Below are 23205 nucleotides of genomic sequence, written 5' to 3' on the forward strand. Positions count from 1 at the left end.
AAGCTAATGCAGATATGCTCTGGAATAACCCCATTTAAACAGATTTCTCAAAGAATTCCCACAGATCAGGGCGCCTGGGTGGCTCAGTTGGCTGAGCGTCCAACTTTGGCCCAGGTCATGATCTCACGGTTCGTGGGTTCAAGCCCCGCATCCGACTCTGTGCTGACAGCTAGCTCAGAGCCTGGAGCCTGCTTCAGATTCTGTGTCTCCCTTTTTCTCTGAGCCTCCCCTGCTTATGCTATCTCTCTACTCATGCTGTCTCTCTCACTCAGAAATAAATAAAACATTAAAAAAAAAAAAGAATTCCCACAGATAAAAATCCAAAAACCTATGATTACAGTCAAAACCACTAAAATCACAAGCTACCAGGACTGTGAATCTGAAGAAACAAATAAATATGGAATCAGATCCACAAAACTATAGCTACTGGAATTATCAGATGATGAATATATGTTTAATAAATCTAAATAAAAAATGTGCTCAAAAGTGGGATGACGGGATAAAGGAACAAGAAACTAAAAAGTGACCAGGCAAATCTGAATTATAACCATTTTTTTCCTAGAAATAAAAAATTAACTTTTAGATAATAACATTAAAAAAATTATTCAACAGCATATTAGACCCATATTAAGAGACAACCAATGAACTAAATAAAAGACAGATCTGAAGAAACCACCACCAATGTGAAAAAGCTACCTACTATATGATTTCAACTCCAGGATATTCTGGAAAAGGCAAAACTATGGAGACATTGAAAAGATTCATGGTTGTCAGGGATAAGTAGGTAGGAAGAGATGAACAGACAGAGTAGGGCAGTAAAACACCATAAATGATGGATACATGTCATTATACATTTCTCTAAACCCCTAACAATGAACAACACCAAAAGTGAATCCTAAGGTAAACTATGGACTTTGAGTGACTATAACTTATCCAGGTAGGTTCATCAACTGCAAAGAATGTCCCACTCTGGTGAGGGATGTGGATGATGGGGGAGGCCTCTGCATGTGTCGGGCCAAGGGTATATGGGAAATCTCTGTACCTTCCCCTCAATTTTGCTGTGACCCTTAAACTGCTCAGAAAAAATAGTCTTACTAGGGAGAAAGAAAAAAAAAAGAAAGAAAAAGAAAACACAGAAAAACCAAGAAAGAAATCACACTAGCCCTATCGGAGACAAAGAACAGATAAGATAAAAAAGAGGAAAGGGGCACCTGGGTGGCTCAGTCGGTTGAGCATCTGACTTCCCTCAGTTCATGATCTCACAGTTTTCGAGTTCAAGCTCCAAGTCAACAGCTCAGAGCCTGGAGCCTGCTTTGGATTCTGTGTCTTCTCTCTCTCTCTGCACCTCTTCCACTCACATTCTGTCTCTCTCTCTAACATAAATAAATGTTTAAAAAAAAAAAAAAGAAAAAGAAAAACATGGAGGCTGTCTAATCAGAATTCCAGAAGGTGATAACTTAAAAATTCAGAGGGTGTAACTTCCAAATGGACAGAGAAACCAAGAAAGAGGTGCTGTTGTTGAAATGCCTGGACTTTAACTTAGCTCCACCTCCACCTCTCCCCTCATTCTATAACCTGAGCCAAGTTCCTTAACTTTCCTAAGTCATGATTTTCTCATGTGTAGAACAGGCTAAGGATGTTGACCTCAGGGACTGTTAAGTGGAATCCAAGGATAGCACTTGGCACAGAACCCAACAAAGGTCACCTGCTGGCAATTAACAAATAATGGCATCTACAAAGTTCATTAAAATGGTAGTAAATTAAGAATAAGATGAGGATGAAATAAGCATATCTGGATTAATGATTTGATTTCAGAAGCTGTGGAAGGGAAAGGCAGGACACTTAACCCTTCCTCACTGGTTAATTCTGCAAATATCCTGCTCAGAGGATCCAATCGCGTAGGTATCCCTGCTGTTCCTTTTTTTATATTGCAAACCTACTCAGGACACCCTCCAAATCCTTCCAAATCTATGAGTGGGTATGAAGAGAAAAGAAACCTATTTCAGACCTAGCCTCAGCAATCAGACAACAAAAAGAAATCAAAGGCATCCAAATCAGCAAGGAGAAATCAAATGTTCACTCTTCACAGACATGATATTCCATGTGGAAAACCCAAAAGATTTCACCAAAAACTGCTAGAACTGATAAATTCAGCAAAGTCACAGTATATAAAATTAATGTACAGAAATTGGTTGCATTTCTATACACACACCAATAATGAAGCAACAGAAAGAGAAATCAAGGAGCCAATCCCACTTACACCCGCACCAAAACCCATAAAATACCTAGGAAAAAACCTAACCAAAAATTGTGAAAAATCTATACCCTGAAAACTATAAAAAGCTTATGAAAGAAACTGAAAAAAGACATACAAAAAAGGAAAAATATTCCACGCTCATGGGTTGTAAGAACAAATATTGTTAAAATGCCGATACTATCCAAAGCAATCTACATATTCAATGCAATTCTTATCAGAGTAAAACCAGCATTCTTCACAGAGCTAGAACAAACAATCCTAAAATGTTATGAAACCAGAAGAGACTCCAAATAGCCAAAGTAATCCTGAAAAAGAAAACCAAACCTGGGGGCATCACAATCCTGGACTTCGAGCTATATTACAAAGCTGTTATCATTAAGATTGTAAGGTGCTGGCACAAAAACAGACACAGAGATCAATGGACCAGAATAGAGAACCCAGAATGGACCCACAAATATATGGCCAACCAGTCTCTGCCAAAGCAGGAAAGAGTATCCAATGGAAAAAAGACAGTGTCTTTAGCAAATGATGTTGGGAAAACTGGACAGTGACATGTACAAAAATGAACCCAGACCACTTCCTTACACCATCCACAAAAATAAACTCAAAATGGATGAAAGACCTAAACATAAGACAGGAAGCCATCAAAATCCTAGAGAAAACAGACAACGTCTCTGACCTCGGCTGCAGCAACTTCTTGACACATCTCTAGAGCCAAGGAAAACAAAAGCAAAAATGAACTACTGGGACCTCATCAAGATGAAAAGCTTCTGCACAGCAAAGGAAACAATCAGTGAAACTAAGAGGCAACCAATGAAATGGGAGAAGAAATTTACAAATGACATCTCAGATAAAGGGTTAGTATCCAAAAGTCTATGAAGAATTTATCAAACTCAGCATACCCAAAATACAAATAATCCAGTGAAGAAATGGGCAAAAGATATGAAAAAGATATGAAAAAAGATATGGGTAAAAGACTTTTCCAAAGAAGACATCCAGATGGCTAATAGACACAAGAAAAAATTCTCAACATGACTCATTTTCAGGGAAATACAAATCAATACCACAATGAGATACCACCTCACACCTGTCAGAATGACTAAAATTAACTCAGGCAACAATAGAGAGCAGTGAGGATGCTGAGAAAGGAACCCTTTTGCACTGCTGGTAAGAATGCAAACTGGTGCAGCCAGTCTGGAAAACAGTATGGAGGTTCTTCAAAAAATTAACAATATAATTACCCTACAACCCAGCAACTGCACTAGTAAGTATTTATCCAGAGAATACAAAAATGCTGATTCGAGAGGGCACATGCACCACAGTATTTATAGCAGCACTATCGACAATAAACAAAATATGGAAAGAGCCCAAATGTCCATCGCCTGATGAATGGCTAAAGAAGACGTGGAGTGGCGTGGTGTGTGTGTGTCTGTGTAATGGACTGTATTACTTGGTCATCAGAAAGAAGGAAGTCTTGCCATTTGCAACAATGTGGATGGAACTAGAGGGTAATATGCTAAGTGAAATAAGTCAGTCAGAGAAAGACAAATATTATGATTTCACTCACGTGCAGAATTTAAGAAACAAAACAGATGAACATAGGGGAAGGGAAGCAAATATAAGATAAAAACAGAGAGGGAGACAAACCATGAGACTCTTAAATACAGAGAACAAACTGAGGGTTGCTGATGGGGTGTTGGATGGGGGGATGGGTTAAATGGGCAACGGGCATTAAAGAGGGCACTTGCTGGGATGAGCACTGGGTGTTACATATAAGTGATGAATCACTAAATTCTATTCCTGAACTCGTTATTACACTATCTGTTAACTAACCTGGATTTATATCAATCAATCAATCAACCAATCAGAAAATTATTCCAACCTTTTTATTCCCCTCCTCAAGTTCTACTTTGTATACTGATTAAACAAATAAACAAACCAAACAGGATAAAGACAGACAAGAAAACCACATACTTACTTTTCATTAGTTTTCCTGATAATTCCTTTAGTGGTGAAGAGGGACTATTTCTACTGGCTACTAGAAGTCTGGAGGAGGATTCTTGGGTCTCCATGGGAAGTTGGTGAGTTCCTGTTCTGGCCATTTCAAGATGGAGAGCACTGTCACATTCCCGGGAAAGCAGCAAGTGATTCTGAATGTTGCTAGTTCTATTATTCAGGTCAATTCCTTCTGATTGAGTCATAAGCAGCTGGGCTGAGCTAGAATCCTCCAATCTCTTGTCAAGAGACTCAGTTACAAAAGATGTTGTAGTTTCCTGCTTTTTAGATGGAGAGACAGGCTCGGCCAATGCGCTCTGCTTCACTGTGTTCAGACTGTGTGCTCTTATGCGAGACCAAGTTGTAGAGTGAAAACTTTCAGCCTCTAACCAAAATTTAACCAAATGCTCCATTCTCCGAAGTTCCATGAATTGAATGAAATAAGGGAGGACAACAGTGTCGTGCAAGACTTGTTCAAGGGTCTTTGAAAGACTGGATTTGGTCTCTTGAGTCTGGTAGTCCAGACAAGATCTGCCTAAAAGAAGCAAAAGATTGACAGAGAAGTCAGTCACTTTTAGCATCAGTGGTACCAGAATTCTTAAATAAAGTTTACTTCCCTAGCAATTTAAATGAATAAAGAACTAGATACACTATAGTTCTGGCTTCTAAACCAGCAAAGAAACAACTGTCCAAAACTTATTTAATCCATTAAGAAGCTCTTTGTGACTCAACTATTATCTCTTTTAATGGCAGTTCAGACCATGTAAATTCTTTTTAAAAAAGTCTTTTTTTTTTTAAATTTTTTTAATGTTTTATTTATTTCTAGGAGAGAGAGAGAGACAGCGTGAACAGGGGAGGGTCAGAGAGAGAGGGAGTCACAGACTCTGAAACAGGCTCCAGGCTCTGAGCTGGGAGTCAGCACAGAGCCCGAAGTGGGGCTTGAACCCATGAACCGCGAGATCATGACCTAAGCGAAAGTCGGATGCTTAACCGACTAAGCCACGCAGGCGCCCCTCTTTTAAAAACAGTCTTATGATACTAGTCCCAAAGAAAGAAAAAAAGGGCAATAGAAACAGGAAAATATATTCAATCTAATTAAAAATCCCAGAAAAGCGAATTAATACAAGATAACAATTTGTCTGTTGTCAACTGGAAGATGTTGTTTCAAAAAGTAATCAATAACAAAGGCCAACACTGTCACCCATGGATGATGAGAAGAAAAAATGGGAAAATCTTTTCAGAGGAGCACTCGGTAACAGCAAAGCTTTGGTAATCTTCATATTCTCCATCCAGTAACTCCACTTCTAGGAACTTTTCCTGAGGAAAAACTGTGGATGTGTGGATATAGCTAGAAAAATCTTACTAATTCTTAGCACTAGTTACAACAGAATAAAGAGCAGCTCTGGGATTTTAACTTCAAAAATAAAACTAAATAAAAATATGTTCATTTTACATTAAACTAAATTTAGGCTATGATTCTAACTACAAACTAGCTGTTAAACAAAATTTTTAAAAAATTTTTTTACATTGACAGCAGTGGCATATTGAGTTCATTTTCATAAAATTAACAGGGCTTCATCAATTTTTCAAAAGGGCTTTTCTTAATCTTTTGATATTCAAATCATTTTCTTTTGAAGCACTTTGAGAGTCATCCTTGCTGGCTGTCCCATTTTCATTGTTAGCTACAGCATCTTGGTCAACATTACTTTCACAAACTTCAGAAAATCCTGATCCTTTACAAAACTTACAGTATTTTAAAAAATTCATTTATTTATTTTGAGAGAGAGAGAGAGCAAGGGAGGGGCAGAGAGAGGGAGAAAGAATCCCAAGCAGGCTCCACGCTGTCAGCACACAGCTGGATGCAGGGCTCGTACTCACAGACAGTGAGATCATGACCTGAGTTGAAACCAAGAGTTGGAGCCACGCAGCCACCCCTAGAATTACAATTTTTTAAATTAAACTTAAAAATTCTTTTTTGATGTTTATTTATTTTTGAGAGAGAGAGCACGAGCGGGGGAGGGTCAGAGAGAGAAGGAGACACAGAGTCTGAAGCAGGCTCCAGGCTCTGAGCCCAACATGGGGCTCGAACTCACGACCAGTGAGATCATGACCTGAGCTGAAAGAAGTGGGACACTCCACTGACTGAGCCACCCAGGTGCCCCTAAATTAAACTTTTAATTTTGAGATCATGGTAAATTCAAATACAAGTGTAAGACACAATATAGAGATGCCATGTACCCCTTACCCAAGTTCCCCTATGGTAACATCTTACAAAACTACAGTACAGTATCCCACCAAGGTACTGACATTATTGATACAACCCACCAATCTTACTCAGATTTCCCCATTTTATCTGTACTCATTTACGTACTTTGTTCTATGCAATTTTATCATACGTAACCACCAAGACACTGCACAGTTCCAATGCCACATGGATCCCTCATATGGCCTTTTATAACCACCTTCTCTGTTCCTAACATCTGCTCTTCATTTCTCTAATATTGTCATTTCAAGAATATTATACAGGGGTGCCTGCTCAGTTGGTAAAGTGTCCAACTCTGGCTCAGGTCATGTTCTCACCGTTCGTTGAGTTTGAGTCCTGCAGTAGGCTCTCTGCTGTCAGCACAGAGCCTGCTTCGGATCCTCTGCCCCCCCCCCCCCCCACCTCTCCCACACATGTGCCCACATGCTCTCTCAAAAATAAACAAACATTTTAAGAAATCATTTTTAAAAAGAATATTAGACAGATGGAATCATACTGCATATAATCTTTTGGGATTGGCTTTTGACTCTCAGAAGAACCCCCTTGAGATTCATCCAAGTTGTTAGGTATGTCAATAGTCTGCTCTTTTTAACTGCTGAGTAGTATTCTGTGGCATGGACGTACCAGTTTATTCAACCATTCACTCACCTGTTGAAAGACAGCCAGATTTTGGCTTTTTTTTTTTTTTTTTTCAGATTTTGGCTTTTAAGCTGCTATGAACATTGGAGTATAGGTTTTTTTTCATGCAAATGTAAGTTTCCATTTCTCTGGGATAAATGCTGGGTGCAACTGATGGGTCATTTGGTAACTGCATATTCAGCTTTATAAGAAACTGCCAATCTGTTTTCCAAAACAGCTGTACCATCTCACATTCCCATCAGCAACACAGGAGTAAACCAGTAAAAAACTTATGATTTTATTTTGTGACCACTACAAATGTTTGTACTGTACTGTGGAGTGTGACCCAGTGTAAAAAGTTTAGCACCTTTGAATAAACACTAATGTTAAGCAAAGATGTCAAAAGAGGGATTAATTTTATTAGACATCAGTTTATTCATGTTTTTTCTTCAATTCATGATACCATGATATGCAATTTTTAGAAGTTCAGAAATCTAGGTGACAAAAATTCAGATAACATCAATTTCCTGCATATCTTTGCGTGGGGGTGGGGAGTACAAGAGAGAAAGAAAAGTTTTCTTTTTAACAGAATAGGGATCCTACTACACACACTGTTATGTGACTCGCTTTTTGAACTTTAACCTTAGATGTTTCTCTATGTTATCTTCAAATTTTTAAATGGCTACCCACTATTCCCAATACAGGTACACCACGACTTGACTACTTCTTCATTAAGATATTTACATGTTGTTTTTGTTTGCTCTCACAAATAACGTACACATACTTGGATACATATCTCTTTGCATATATGTGAATATATCTGAGGGCTAGATCTTGTATTTTGATAAATACTTCCAAATTGCCTACCAAAAAATCTTCATCAATTTATACTTCCACTAAATAGGAGTGGCTATTTCTCTTCATCGACATTAACATTCAAATGATCAAACCTTAAATATTTGCTCATGTGTTGGCCGAACTTATTATTTAAATTTACGTTTCCCTGAGTATGTGTGAAGTGAAGCAACTTTTTCATATAATTAGTAGCTACATATATTTCTTCTTCTGAAAATGGCCAATTTTTCTACTGAGAATAGTTTACACTTTATACTTATAGGAACACAATACAGTGCCATTCATTATATGTATAGCTGTTATTTTAAATATTTTTTCAAAGCCTGTTCCAATTATAGTTCCAATATATAATTATAAATGTGGCCAGAGTTTCACATATTACACTCAGATCCTTCCTCCAACTGGAAGTTAACAAGAAGTGAGTCACTTACCCAGGTCACCAAAATGAGCAGCCTCCATGTGGCTTGGCTGCTTTTTAAGTGTCGCTGTCCTGCTACTGGAGAAGGAGTCCATGTTGGCAGAAATGGCATTGATCGCAACATGACTTGGTCCTGCCGCCTCCAGCAAGGCATGATTTTTAGTGCTTTTTTGTGGGGAATGTACAGATATTGAAGCTGTAATTTTTCAAAAACAAATGGTTAAAAATTAAACACAATTTGATTGTCTAAAATGGTCTCATAAAAGGCCTTTCAGAGAACTTTAAAAACTAAATCCTATAATACCTTTCTTATGTATTCGCACTCAATAATACTTAGGGGAAAGGTAAGTTAATCAAGGAGCAGAAAACTGGAAAGAATTATCCTATTACTTAAAACTCTCAAGATACTGTGCTAAAATGAAATGATCTTTTTTGTCCAAGGAACAAAAAACTAAAACAAAATAGAAGCTTAAGGGGAAAAACCAGAAAAATACTTTTCAGAATACTTATTTTACTTTTACTTTTTATTTTTTTTAAGTAGGGGCCACACCCAATGTGGGGCTTGAACTCACAACCCTGAGATCAAGAGTCACACGCTCTAATGACTGAGCCAGAAGGCGCCCCTTTACTTTTTAACTGGGTAACGAATTTCTCTATTTAATAAAAAACATTTTGATCAAAGTTCAAGCTGCTCAAACATAAAGCACACTTAAAAATTTCACAAAATAGGGGCACCTGGATTGCTTAGTTAAGCATCCACCTTTGGCTCAGGTCATGATCTTGCAGTTCATGAGTTCGAGCCCTGCATCAGGCTCTGTGCTGACAGTTCAGAGCCTGGAGGCTATTTCAGATTCTATGTCTCCTTCTCTCTCTGCCCCTCCCCCTCCAACTTGCGCTCTGCCTCTCTCTCAAAAATAAATAAACATTAAAAAACTTTTAATTCACCAAATATATTTGCTTTAGTAGTTTGAAGAAGTATCTTATTGACTTCAGAATAGATTCATTACTTATTCATTAACAGGAAACAATCAACTCAATATTATAATACTGTCAAAGTAAATCCTGTGACCTTGTTGCTATGCAGCTGAATCAAAATCTAGCTATCCCCACAAATATCAATGACTCTAACTCAGGGTTTTGAAGAAGTTTTGGTTTAGTGCATTGCTATAGGGACAAGGATAGAAGAGATACAGGTCACCTAGCATCCCACACCCTCAAGATAAGTACTCTTAGATAACTAAACTTATAGCTAATAGAACTATTTATTTTATTACATTGCCAACAGATAAGCACTCTCAATCTCAGCAAAGAGTTCCCAGACACAGATTCTGAAAAGCAGCAGGTAATATTTCTTATGAAGAATACACAGTACTGTGATTCAATTTGTTACTCTTTGAGATGTTTTGATAAGTAGGATAAAGCAGGTAAGAACATGAATGTCTATACCTATTTTTCGGGTACTTACATTTACCAGTCATCCAACAAGATTTGGGAGAATTACAAAATGGAGTTATCGAGACATTGTTTTCAATTTTAGGATAAAGTCTTGTTTTTTTGGGTGGTTGTTTTTTTTTGTTGTTGTTGTTTTGTTTTTTACTTTCATGATAAATCAAAGAAACCAAAATCATTTTAGCGAGTTTATAAACAATAATAGTTCTTTGTATAAATAACTACAAATAATAGTGTAAGAACAGATAAGACTAACGGTTTTCTAATTAGATGTATATGGTGATATAAAATGCTATTAAGCTATTTGTGCAAGGCTTTTTTTTCCCCCCCTCCTCTTCCTTAGTAGAACTATTAACTTATTTCAGATGTGGCTTCCAGATAGTCTATCTTCCTTTGGTCTCCATGGTACTACCTGCTCCTTTTTTTTACAGAAAATACCTTTTCTATCTGTGCCTCCCTTCGAAACCCTTCGAACACATTTATTTAAAGTCCACTGTGTCAGATGTGGTCTCCTTCCATGACTCCTCAGGACCTCCCCTTCTGAGGTTCTCTGTTCTTTTATTCCTTCTGCTAGAAACAACATTTATTCTCAAATCTTCAACTATTACTAGAGCAATCTTTTTCAAACATATTTTTTAAACCTGTAAATGCACTCTTTTCCCCCAAATAAACTTAAGTTAGACCCTGATACATCTGTAAAATAGATAAATCTCTAAATAAAGTATCTAAAATCTAAATAGATATCTAAAAGAGATTTAAAAACAGAGTTATTAGTAACTGGCTAATTCAAGGGGAAAGTCTCACTCACGCCCTGGACCACTCAGCAACAGCTCCTAGAGTGTAACTCTGTGGGACTGGGGCCCCAGTTGAGAACCCCTCACCTGTATCTGAGACCTGTCCTTTGATCTGGGCTTTGGTCCTGTATCTGTAATGACTTCTTAGCTATTCTCACTTCGACTTTACATATCAAGACCCATTTGCCCAACTATCAAGCTTACTGCATCTTCTCCCAAACTGAATCTCCTATTCAACTTCCCTGTCTCTGTTCAACCTGCCGGTCTCCAAAGCTCAATCAGAATCTTGTACCCATTCTTTTTCGCTCTATGTGTTTACCTGCCAAGATCTGTTGACTTTTCCTTCAAGATATTTAAACATCTACTTGTCTGTATATTATCAACACCACATCCTTAATATAGGCCTTTCCGTCTTCAGCAAAAGAACTTCTAGGATCTCCATCACACAGATGGCTTTCAGACTAACCTTTCATAAATACCTTATGTAAAGCATCAACATCCTGTTCAATAGCTTGTAGGCTTCCTGTTTTTCTGTCTCAACTCTCTTTTCTGGTCTTTAAGGTCCTCATAATGGATATTAATCTTCTGTAAAAACATCCCTTTACCTGTCTGAAGGTCCCTTTGCCCAATATATACTCAAACAAGAAGCTATGCTGGTAGGAGAAAAAGAGAAAGACTGCCTCTTTCATTCAAATCCTTCTTCTTATTCAACTTTTACATAGGTTAAGTCCCATTTCTCTAAAGTCTTCTCCACACTTCAGAAACCATTTGCTGATCTCAAATTCCTCTGAACTCCTCACAGCACTTTGGTTAATGAAGTCAAGACACTGAGGGCCTCTTCTGATAAAACTAGAAAGCAACAGCTACCAACGGAGTACTGGTTGCTTCTGAGACATCTGGGGGTACGTATTTCAGCACCTCTCACAACAACTTTGCAGGACCGGTATTTCCCTCATTTGGGAGATGCAGACACAGAGAGAAGTTAAATACTTTGCCAAATGTCAATGAGATAGTAAAGAGTCATTTGTTTCAATGGGCAGGATTTCAACTTTGGTCTGCCAGACTCTAGAAAATCACTTTTACCTCTGGATGGAAACCCGGACTCTAGAATTACTGTGTGCATAAAATATACGTAAATGTCTCCAAAGCACCTCCCACCCAACATGCCAAAAATGAACATATGATTTCCCAACCTGGTTCTCCACCAGTTGCACTGTTGAGCAGGCCAGAAAAGTAGGTGTCAGTCTTAACCTCCTTCTCTTACGTCTCATATTTATTCAGTAACAAAGTTCTATCCATTTTAGCTGTAAACTGATCTCTCCAGATCTCTTTATTTCCATCACCACGGATTCCAGCCCATGCCATCTGTGGAATACCCTAATTAACGTGCCTCTCCCCTACCAATCTGTAAGTTCGACGAGTACAGGATCCAAACCCTTTCTGTTCACTGTTACAGCTGCAGTTTTTTGGCTAATGCCCAGAACAGAACAGGTGCTCAAGAAATGGTAGTTATTAGTATGCTGGGGTATTTGCTACTATTCCGTGTCTAAGTTCTAATCAGACTGCAAACTTCATGAGGGCCTGTTTCCTGCCTTGCTTCTGTCTTATTCCAAGGTAAGTCAGATAAGCACAAATTATATACTGTCACAGGGTATGAATATAGAACTTTTAGCCTCATACAGACTTAGAAGTTAGGCAGGTCAATCTTCTCATTCTACAAATGAAGAACGGAAGAAGGTTACGGGACTTCCCAAAGTCACACTGTTCGTGGCAGAGTTTACAGGAGAAGATCCATGGGCCTGAGACATCACAGTCTGTTCCTTCTACAATCAGATCTAGTCTTCATACGCACTGCTTGCTAAGGGCTTGAAGCCAATCAAATTTTGCTTGAGGAGTTGCATGAAGCAATATGGAATCCAACTGGCTTTAAACTATCAGAAATAAGCAGAAAATAAGACTGCAAGCTACCCTAGTTTTTCCCTGATTTTATAAATCTCTTAAGTTATAATCAGTCTCTCTGGCAAATTGATCATATATAGTTAAAACTCAATGCTAGCTACCTAACATACATTTAAAAGAAAAATCTAAGCAGCAATCTATAGATTTCATGTAAATAAATTTTATATATGAAATTTACATATAACAGCTACAGAAACAATTTCCATTATAATCTCCCATTCCAATCTTTGTACACTGACATGAAACCAGTCAAAACTAGAGTAGAGATCACAACCTAAAAAAGCACGTTCTAACCTATAAATAAGGGCAATATATCGATTACAGTAAAGTACTCTGAGTAAATTTTAAGACCATTCATCTGAAGCAACAGAGAAGTTAACACTGTCATCACCCACACTCTGGACAAACAATAGAAAACCAAGCCTCAGAAGTGGCAGTTCTTTCACTTAGTTGTCAGCTCAGTTCAGAGTATTTTTTACTTTTTGTTTTTTTACTACAAGACAACTAATTGCTTTTAGGAACAATGAAATCGGTGATTAATAAGGAGGGCCCTGGTTTACTGCATCACTAGGACAGCCAGTAAGTGCTTAGTACAAAGCTTATCATGTGCTAAGTGTTGAAGAGTACATAGGCCAAACCAGGAAATAAGGTACAACCCTAATTATAAAAGGCAGAGACGAATAATGGCAAAATAAGGGGGAAGATAACAGGATTAAATAGCCCATAAATGCAGAGCACATCACTTTTTAATACAATGGAATCTCATGAACGCACCTTTAATTGACTTGACATCTGAGGTCTTCTCTTGTTCTTTGCCTTTCACTAGAAGATAAAGGAGCATTATGAGCAACTTTTACAGTCAAAAATTTCCATTCTCTATGTTGTAAAAAGGAGACAAGCTGTATTCTAACAGATGAATTTTCAAAGTTGTACAACAATGGAATAGGTGCCTTGGGAGGAGACAGGGCAGGAGAATTGTCAGGGCAAATTTCCCGAAGGAAGTGACCTTTGAACATCGTTCAATCAAAAGCATGAGCACAGAAGTGTGCTTATGCAGAGACAAAGTCAGAACACCTGGCTTCAAATTCTAGCTTGCCACTTATTACACAGCCATGTGATCCTGGACAAGATACTTCTCTGGGTCTCAAGTTCCTTGATGTATAAAATAAGATCAGTAATAGCCCCTATCTTAGAGGCTTGTGGGTGAAAACAAATATTTGTAAAGGATGTAGGAGAGAAACAGGCACACAGTAAATTCAGAATGTTAACTAACGTTATTACAATATGCCAACTACTACTATGATACTTTCAATATCATAAATAAGTTGTGAATCAAAGACAAGAGTTGATTGTGCTTAATATCTTACTTCTTGTGTATTACCCTCCCAGCATCGAATACAAACACTCTAAACTTCTAAAACTCAAGGCCCAACAATTTCTCTTAAAAATCTATACAGTTTCTTCTCCATTACACAAAACAGTAGAAATTCTAAACTGCAAATAAGCTAATAATGTAATATCCAAGAAAGGAGGTACATGACAGCTTAAGCAAAGTGTGAACTCTTACAGGATCTAACCCAAGACTATTTTTAACCTTCCTTACTTTTCTTGTATTTTTTTCAACATTAACTTTTCTTTAACTGCACCACAAAAAACAATCAAAATAACAAATCCCAAAATGTGACCATCTCTCTTCTCGTGCTCTTAAACATTAAACATTAGTGGCAGGAAATAACTAGCTCTCACAGTACCTGATAAATCAATCTGTCAACAAGTATTTGAGTGCCTTGTATGTGTTAGACACTCTCCTGGCTCAGAAAAGAGCAGTCCTGCCTTCAAGAGGTCTACATGCGTGAATGTGGAGATGAACATGGACAAAAATAAGATCATTTCAGGTACTGATCACTACTGTTAGGAAGACAAGCTAAGGAAATGAGGTAGAGGGGACTGGGCTCCAGCCCTCACCACAGCCTTTGCCAACTGACTACATCTCCCGCTTGAAAAGTGAACTTGGCTTGGCTTCTGTGGCACTCCACCCTCCCAGTTTTTTAGCTGCTCGGTCTCAGTTTATCGCCTTGGCAACTGGGAGTTTCTCAGGAAAAGGGTTTGAGCACTTGTCTTTTCATTACATACACATATGTATTTCCTGGTTGAATTTACCCATGCTTAAGGCTTTCAACATCATAAATAAGTTGTGAACCCTGTATTTCTATTTCTAGTCTAATCCTTTTTGACCTTAAATTCATTTCATTAACCATCTACCTGTCTTCTTCCCTAAATCACACTGGTCCGAAACGGAACGCACCATCTTTTCCCAAACCTGTTCTACCTCAGTCTTTAACTTCACTCATGAATGACACGATTACCCCGTTTCTCAGGCCAAAAACCAGGGAGTCATTCTTAACATGCCGCTCTCTTACCTCCCACACCCAAACCACTTCTAAGAACAACGGACTCTACCACCAATGTATACCTTCCCGGTTCCACTTTTGGTACCCTCAGAACATTCTCATCTTATAAATCACAGCTCCTAGTCAATTTCAAACATAAAAGTACACACACAATCCAATTTCACCAAATATTAGTATTCTGCCTCACCTATTTTCACCCCCTGAAATATCATACACATATTTAAAGGATCCTATGAACCGCTACCTGATCCCTTTGCTCTTCTTCCCTTCCCAGAGATAAAATTTGTCCTAAACTGGATGTTTGCTGCTGTGTATGTTTTTAGACTATAACTACATTATTAATACTTAAAAAATGGTATTATTCTGTACATCTTTAAAGATTACATAGGGGTGCCTGGGAGGCTCAGATGGTTAAGCACCTGACTCCCGGTTTCGGCCCAGGTCGTGATCTCACGCTCTCCTGATTTCGTGAGTTCAAGCCCTGCATCAAGCTCTGTACTGTCAGTTTGGAGCCTGCTTGGGATTCTCTCTCTCCCTTGCTCTCTGCCCTTCCCCTACTCACAGTGTCTCTCTCAAAATAAATAAAAAATTAAAAAATAAAGTACATACATGATATCCTTTTATACATATCTGACACCTGTATCCATTCCATAATTTCACTTTTGTCTATACTGATACAGTTCTAGCAGTCATGTAGCTCAAGTGCATTAATTTCAGCTGCTTCATTCCTAAAATACACGTTTATTTATTCATTTTCCTGTTAATGAATATTTAGATTTTATTTCCTAGTTTTCACTATCACAAACATTGATGTGATCAACAATCTAGTATGTGTTTTTCTATGTATATATGTAAGAATTTCTCTAGGATAAAACACTAGAAATGGAACTGTTAGGTAACCAATGATGTGCATTTTTAATAAAAGTGGCTATTTAATAGTCTTCAAATGATTTTTTTTTTTTAAAAACTCATTTCCTTCATTGAGGGGATATCCTTTCATGTTTATTGGCTTTTTAAGTTTCCTCTGTTATGGGCTGCCTATTCAAGTCCTTTGTCCTTTACATATTGGTAGGAATGCCATTCGTATTCTGGATACTAATCCTTTGTGTTGCAAATACCTTATGTATATTTTATTGTATGGAGGCTTTGAGTGCCTGGCTGGCTCCGTGCAAAGAACATGCTCTTGACCCACATGCTCTTGGCCCACATGCTCTTGACCTCAGGGTCGGTGAGTTTGAGCCCCATGTTGGGTGTAGAGATTACTTAAATAAAAAATAAATAAATCTTTATTGATGGAAGTTTTAAATTTTAATTAGCCAAATTTTCATTATGTGGATTGTATTTTCCTGTGCATTATTGTTTAAGATACCTTTTCCTACCCCAAGATCAGAGTTTTCCCCATATTTTCTTCTATATGATTTTCAAGTTTTGCTTTTTGAAATTCTGGATTCTTATCTACCTGGAATTTATTTATCAGAGACTGGGAAACTACAGTCCATGAGCCAAATCAGGCCCACCCCTAGTTTTTTATATAATGTTTTATTTTAACACAGCCATGTCCATTTATTTACATACTATCTATGGCTACAAGGATAGAGAAGAATGAGATGAGAGGCCTCTATGACCTGCAAAGCCTAACAAACATATTTACCATCTGTCTTTCACAGAAAGTTTGCTGACCCCTGATGTGTATGCTAGGAGGTAGAAAATACTGTCTTTTTCCAGAGGGATAATAAGCATCATTTACCGATTAGTCCAACCTTTCCCAACTGAACAGAAATTCTTTAGATACTAAGTTCCCATACATACCTGGGTCTGTTCCTGGGCATTTAAATTCTACTGTCTTAGTTTCCTAACGATATAATCAGCCTTTGGCAGGGCCAAGTCCTCTACCTTATTCTCTTTTGAAACTATCTGCCATATTAATTATAGGGTCAACTTGTCCTGATCCTAAAACCCCCATGGGAGTTTTTAAAGCAGCACCGACTTAAAAGATTCACTTGGGAGAGTTCACATCTTTCTGGTATTGTATTTCTATCCATGAACACAGTACACCTCTCCATTTACTTGGGTCTCCTTTCTTGTCCAATTGGGTCGTATAAACTCCGTAAAGATTCCAGTCTTTTGTTTTTACTGGCATGCAGGGATACAAGTGAATTTTAAATACTTACATATAAATGCATATATTTTAAAAACCTAGCCAAACTTTTTTTTAAAGAGTTCTAATAGTATGTGTGTAAAATTTCCATTTTCTATATATGTAAACATGTTTATCTGGGAATAAGGATTCCTTTGTTCTCCCCCTCTCTCCCCTCTCCCAAAACTTAAGTTTCCCTTCTTTTGTGTGTTTTGTGTATGTGCTATTGTAAAGACTATATTAACTTATGTTTTGTCTTATATCCCTAATATATTTTTCCATCCTTTTACTTTTAACCTTCTCATGATCCTTCTTTTATTTAAAAAATTTACAGCAGGAACCCAGTCTGTAAATCACTATCTTTTCACTGTCTGGAGCAGCCCATTTCTTTTTATTGTGATTACTGCTCTTGATTTCTAAAGATCATTCTTAAAACTTTATGATTATGAATTTGTTGATTTCTCCTGGTAATTCTGTATATTTTGCTTTATGTATTTTGAGACTGATAACAGGCACAAAGCAGTTCAGAATTTTATCTTCCAAGTACCGTGCTCATCTTATCATAATGTAGTGACCTTTTTAGCTCTAATAATGTTTTGTGCATTAAAGTATGCCCATCTGTCACACAGCTTCCTTCTGGTTAACATTTGTCTGCTGTATCTTTCCATCCATTTATTTTCAATTTCTCTACGTTCTTACATTTTAGCTGTGTTTTCAGTAAAGAGTTTATGGTTGGATTTTGGCTTATTATCCAATCTCTCTATCTTTTAGCCATACAGCTTTTTGCTAGAATTTAGTCTATTTACATTTATTGTGACTACTGATCTACGTACGTTTATTTTAGCCACCTTATTCTGCCTATGCTTCTTCTTGTTTCTGTTAGTTTTTTTAAAATGAAACATCTAAGATAAATATTAGAATTCAATTTGATTAACACTCAAGTTTGAGCAACACTGAGGTTTTTCAAATCTCAACATTATGCTGTATTTGGGTCAGAAAAATTTTGAAAAGAAATAAAACACGCAGGTACAACTGAAGTCTCTCCCTAGGGAAATAATTTCATAAGTTGAACATTCATTGTTTCTGTCCATATTTTTATTCTTTAAATACACTTATGTACCCATAAACAACATAAAGCATTGTTTGAAAGTTTTTAAACTTTATACAAATGGTCCCACCAGCTGCAATTCCCAACAGCAGTGTACCCTAACCAAAGGGACAGGCTTTAATCCTATTCCTTAGGATTTCTTAAGAACTTCACTCCCATAAATTAACACCTCTCTTCTCTATCATTTTCTCCCTCTCTACCAGATCATTTCTATTAGCATACAAACATGCTCTAGCATCTTCTATCTTAAAACAACAACAACAAAACCTCTTAACCAAATAGCCCCTTTTAGTTCCTTTTCATTGCAAAGTTTCTTGAAAAAGGTGTTTTCTTAGTTTTACTCTTCCTACTTTCCACACTTCACATTCTCCCCTCAACCCATTTCATTGATACTACTCTTAAAAGTGACCAATTACTTCCACATTATCAAACTGGATAGCTATTTCTCTCTTGATCTTGCAAGTGACATTCAACACAGGACTCCCTTCTTTATGAAACCTTATCTTCTCTTAGCTTCCATGGCATTGCACTCCTATATGACTGGCATTTTAGTTTTGATTCTCCTTTGTCAATGGCTCATGTTCCTTACTTTCACTTCTAAAAGCTGGATTAACTCCAGAGCTCTCACCTAGGCTTCCTTCTTGTCTACAGTATGGCAGGAAATACACCATGGTCACTGAATTCATTCTCTTCTTGGCAAGAGGACTGCGGCCTAGCACGTAACTGGTTAGTTACTCCACACTTCCTAGCAGCCTCTGCAGTTAGCTATGACAATGACGAGGTTCTCACCAACAAAATATGAATAGAAATGGTTATGTGCCACTTTCTGGCCAAAGCTGCTCTTTTCTTCCTTACCAAGGATCAGAGAACTGAGGGACAGAGAGAAAGGGCTATAACGTGGCTTTGCCAGAAGACACCACACCCTAAGGGAAAGAGTTGTAACAAAATGAGAGGAAAATGATCCCTGGATGATTGTGATGCAAAGCCACCCAAAGAACTTGGACCCCTACACTCAAGAGAGTAATAAAACTCTATCTTGTTTGGGCCATTACACTTCAGTGTCTCTGTTGTAACAGTTTGGCCTTTCAACATAACTAATTCACATACTGTATGCATTCTCTTGGTGATCTCTACAGACTTGTACATTCAACTGCCTCAACATACCACATGGGTGTCTGAGACTTATCACAAACTGAGAATTGCCAAAAGACCATTCCACTCACTCCAATCACTTGTTCATGTTATCTCCATCTCCAAAACATATCCCACTGCCAGTAAATTCTAGGCTTTTTCTGGTTCCTTAAACACACACACCCAGCTCATTCCTGCCTCAGGACATTTGTACTTCCAATTCTCTCTGGCTACAAACCAGTTCCTTTCATCTTTTGTGAGGCTGGCTCTCTCGCCTCATTTAGATCTCAATCTAAATACCCCCTTCTCAGACAAGCCTTCCTTTATAATCTGATCCCAAATTGTCATCCTGTGATCTACTCCCACAACAGTTAAATTCCCTGCACAGCACTTCTTACTAGCTGATAATTTTCTTGTGTTTTTATTAACTTTTTCAACAAATATTTACCAAATTCCTAACAATATCCCAGGCACTGACCTACACCTGCGAATACAACCGTGAACAAAACTCAGCTTTCATCTTAATGAAACGCATAGTAAAGCAGATGGTGATAAATTCTGTAGAGGAAGTAGAGAATGCTGTAAGAGTGCAGGGGCTGGGTACTGCAATGTTAAAGCAGGATGGACAGAAAAAACTTCACTAAGATGCCAAATGACTGAAAACCTAAGGAGATGAGGGAACAAACAGTGGGTATCTGTGGGAAGAGGTTTCCAGGCAAAGAGAAAATATAAGTGCAAAGGTTCTGAGGTGGGAATGTATTTGACAACAAAGAGGCCAGTATGAGTGGAACAGTAATGGGAAAGGAAAGCAGGAGATGAACACAGAGAGGAAATGGGACCTTTATGATTAAGAAGGGCCAAGAACGGGAAGTTACAGGAAAAAATCTGAAAAGAGATGTGGCATAATGCATTTTGAAAATGCACCATAGGGGTCAAGGAGGGAAGGGAAACCAAACTGAAGCCTACAGCAAAATAATTCTGTTCTTGATTTTCATAAAACCGGCTTCCTCTTAACATTTAAGCTGACATGTGAACGACATCCTTAAAGATGTTAAGGACTTCCTTAACTGCCCAATCTAAATAGAGATGACTGCCTAGACCAGGGATCAGGGATGATGAGAAAAGGCTGAATTTGGATATGTTCTGGGGTAGACTTAGCAGACTGGATGTACATATAGAGTAGGAGAGAAAGAGAAGCTCAAGAATATACTCCAGTTTTAGCCTGCACAATTAAAAGGCCAGAAATGCAATTTATTGAGGTGACAAAAAACTGGAGCTAAATTTTAGATATAGTAAATGACACACCCATCCGTTAGTCTATTACTTCCATTAGTAGACAGACCTTCATCTACTAGGTAGAGGTATACAGTGAACCGACAGTTGGATAGAACATTCTCAATTCAGGAGAGAGAATTCAAGCTGGAGATGTAAATTCAGGAGTCATCAGCATATAGGTGGTATTTAAAAATGGTATTTAAAGACTGGATGGGATCCCTAAACAGAAGCATCTCGAGCTTCTACTCTTGCCATATTCAGTCTGCAAAAAGCATCTACAATGATCTTTATATAACATAAGACCAAATCACTCCTCTTTAAAAATGTTTAAATAATATCATCTCTGCAGTTGGAATAAAAGCTAACAACTATGGCCCACAAAGCCCTGAATCTTGTCTACCTCTCTAGGCCCAAGTCACAGTGGCCTGCCTTCCTTTCTTGACACAACTTTTGAACATGCTATCTTCCCTGTGCTTCAAAATGTTCTTCCCTAGCCTCTGTTACCTCCTACAGATTCCTAAGCTCTGAGTTTCAAGGTCACCTGCTGAGAGGCCTTTCTCTATCCTCAAACCAAAATATGGTCCTTCTCTCCAGTTATCTCTGTCGAAACATGTTATCAATTTGTAAACACACACACATAAGAAAGAGAGATTTCTTGTCTGCCTGCCCCAGCAGACAATAAGTTCCATTAGTGCAGGCACTTTGCCTTGTTCGGGGCTTAATTGTGAGGGCCTAGCACAGTGCCTGGCAAGCAGCAGACATTCAAATGTTGAATAGAGACAACAGTCTATTATGCAACATGCAATTTGCCTCATTATACACAGAATGCGTTCTTTCCCCTTCAAAAACCAAACCAAACCAACCCAACGACTTCAACACTGTCAAACAAATTAGAGCTTTTAACTATACCAAGGTATGTTGTCAACAAAGCTACCTTGTATCACTTTACAGGTTTCCTTCCTTCAGCACTGTTTGCATTCATTCATCACAGCTTCATTCACTCACCCCGACACCACTTACTAAAACTCGGTGTGTACTTAAAAGGAATTCTTGAATTCATAGCTGAATGGGGCCTTCAGAAATCATCTAATTCTCAGTTGAGAGAAGAGAAAAAAGTGGGTTAAGACTTTTCTGTCCCAGGTTACAGTCAGTAGCAGAGCAGTTCTATGAATCCACGTTCCTGATTTAGTGTCTTCTGTGGTTTTTTCCTGGTACATTTTCTCTTAAATAACTAGAATTCAAAGAACCACCATCATCGAAAAAGACCTACCCTTGCTCATTTTGCACATACATTTTTAATGACACACGACAACTTTATCTAGGATCAAAATTAAGCTGCCTCTACTTAAAAACTGGGCAGCTATTATAACCAAAAATCAGAAATATAAGCAGTTCACAGAATGAGTGTCCCAGCAGTTGGAAGACTTGCTAAGTCATCAAAAGAACTAGTTTCTTTAATTAGGGAACTTTCAGCAATAAGTAATGTTATTATAGGAAGTGCAGAATTCCCCCCCCCACAAAGAAGGAATCTAGAAAACAGCATTAGTTGAGGAAAACAGTTTTTTCACATGTTGCTTTTACACGTAAAACCCTCAATATTCTGAAAAGTCAGAGACTCTCTTGAGATACTAAAGGGATTTCCTTTTCCTTGATCCATAGTTTTAAACACACACACACACACACACACACACACGCGAAGGCTGTTTTTTACGCCAACAGGCAGTAACTTGTATGGACGTCGGCAAATACTTTTGGACCAGCGAGGCAATTCCCCCCTCTGACCTCGCGCGAGGAGGCCACCTTCTCCCTCCCTGCAGAGTCCGGGAGCAAAGCGAGGCACGCAGGGGGCGTCTGCGCGGAGGCCGAGGGCCCCGCCGCCGCCGCCCGGGAGGAAGCCCGTGCAGGCCCACCTGCCCCACCGCCGCCCCTGAGGCCCAGCCTGGCTCCCCGCCGGAGCCCCCTCTGCTACCTTTCCGCCGGAAGAAGGACATGGCGGGGCCCGGGTCGGGGCGGAGGGCGCGGGGGGACTGTCGCGGGGAGGGCCCGGCTCCCCTCATTCAGCAACCGACCCGGACTTCCGGGTCCGCAGCCCCCGCCGCACTAGCCTGAAAAGAGACCCTTCTTCCGGGTGTGGGCCCNACCCCGGAGCTGAATGGTCGGGGGCGCGTGGTCGGGGGCACTCAGAGCGTGCCCTTGTGCTAGGCGAGGCCGGCACTGCCACGCTCCGGCTGAGCCCCTCCCGTTTCTCCGTTCCAGTGGGGCCGAGCGGCACTGGCCGGCCAGAGCAGCCTCGCCCTGCACCGACGGGCCTTGCTCTCCCAGGAGAGTAGACCCCGGTCGTGCGGTTTCCAGGAGGTCAGGGTTCCTCGAAAGAGGAACAGAAGGCATAACCTTCTTTATGTGGCTCCTCTCTCAGTCACACTGAACTCAGCAATAAAAAAATTAAAAAAAAAGAAAAGGAGAAGTGGGCTTATTTTCTGAACCAAATCCCTGCAAGTTTGAATGGGTAACTTAAAAGCATCGCCGATAATTACA

At 38.8% G+C, this 23205-nt stretch overlaps 1 protein-coding gene across 2 annotated transcripts in view; it reads right to left on the reverse strand.

Annotated features, from left to right (window-relative positions):
• The window catches only part of AKAP10 (A-kinase anchoring protein 10), a 72762-nt gene extending 49956 nt beyond the window's left edge, over window positions 1-22806 (reverse strand). For both annotated transcript variants that reach the window (XR_013330862.1, XM_077746807.1), the window contains exons 1-4: window positions 22640-22806; window positions 13383-13430; window positions 8420-8602; window positions 4236-4787 (exon numbers count right to left, since the gene is read on the reverse strand). Coding sequence is in view for 1 of the 2 variants with exons in the window: in XM_077746807.1 (XP_077602933.1) it covers window positions 4236-4787; window positions 8420-8602; window positions 13383-13430; window positions 22640-22727 (871 nt within the window). In the remaining variant the exon portion in view is untranslated. The remainder of the gene's footprint in view (window positions 1-4235; window positions 4788-8419; window positions 8603-13382; window positions 13431-22639) is intronic.
• Window positions 22807-23205: the final 399 nt, after the last annotated feature.

Source organism: Crocuta crocuta, unplaced genomic scaffold (genome assembly GCF_008692635.1).
Source record: "Crocuta crocuta isolate KB4526 unplaced genomic scaffold, BGI_CrCroc_1.0 scaffold139, whole genome shotgun sequence".
Lineage (NCBI taxonomy): Eukaryota > Metazoa > Chordata > Mammalia > Carnivora > Hyaenidae > Crocuta > Crocuta crocuta.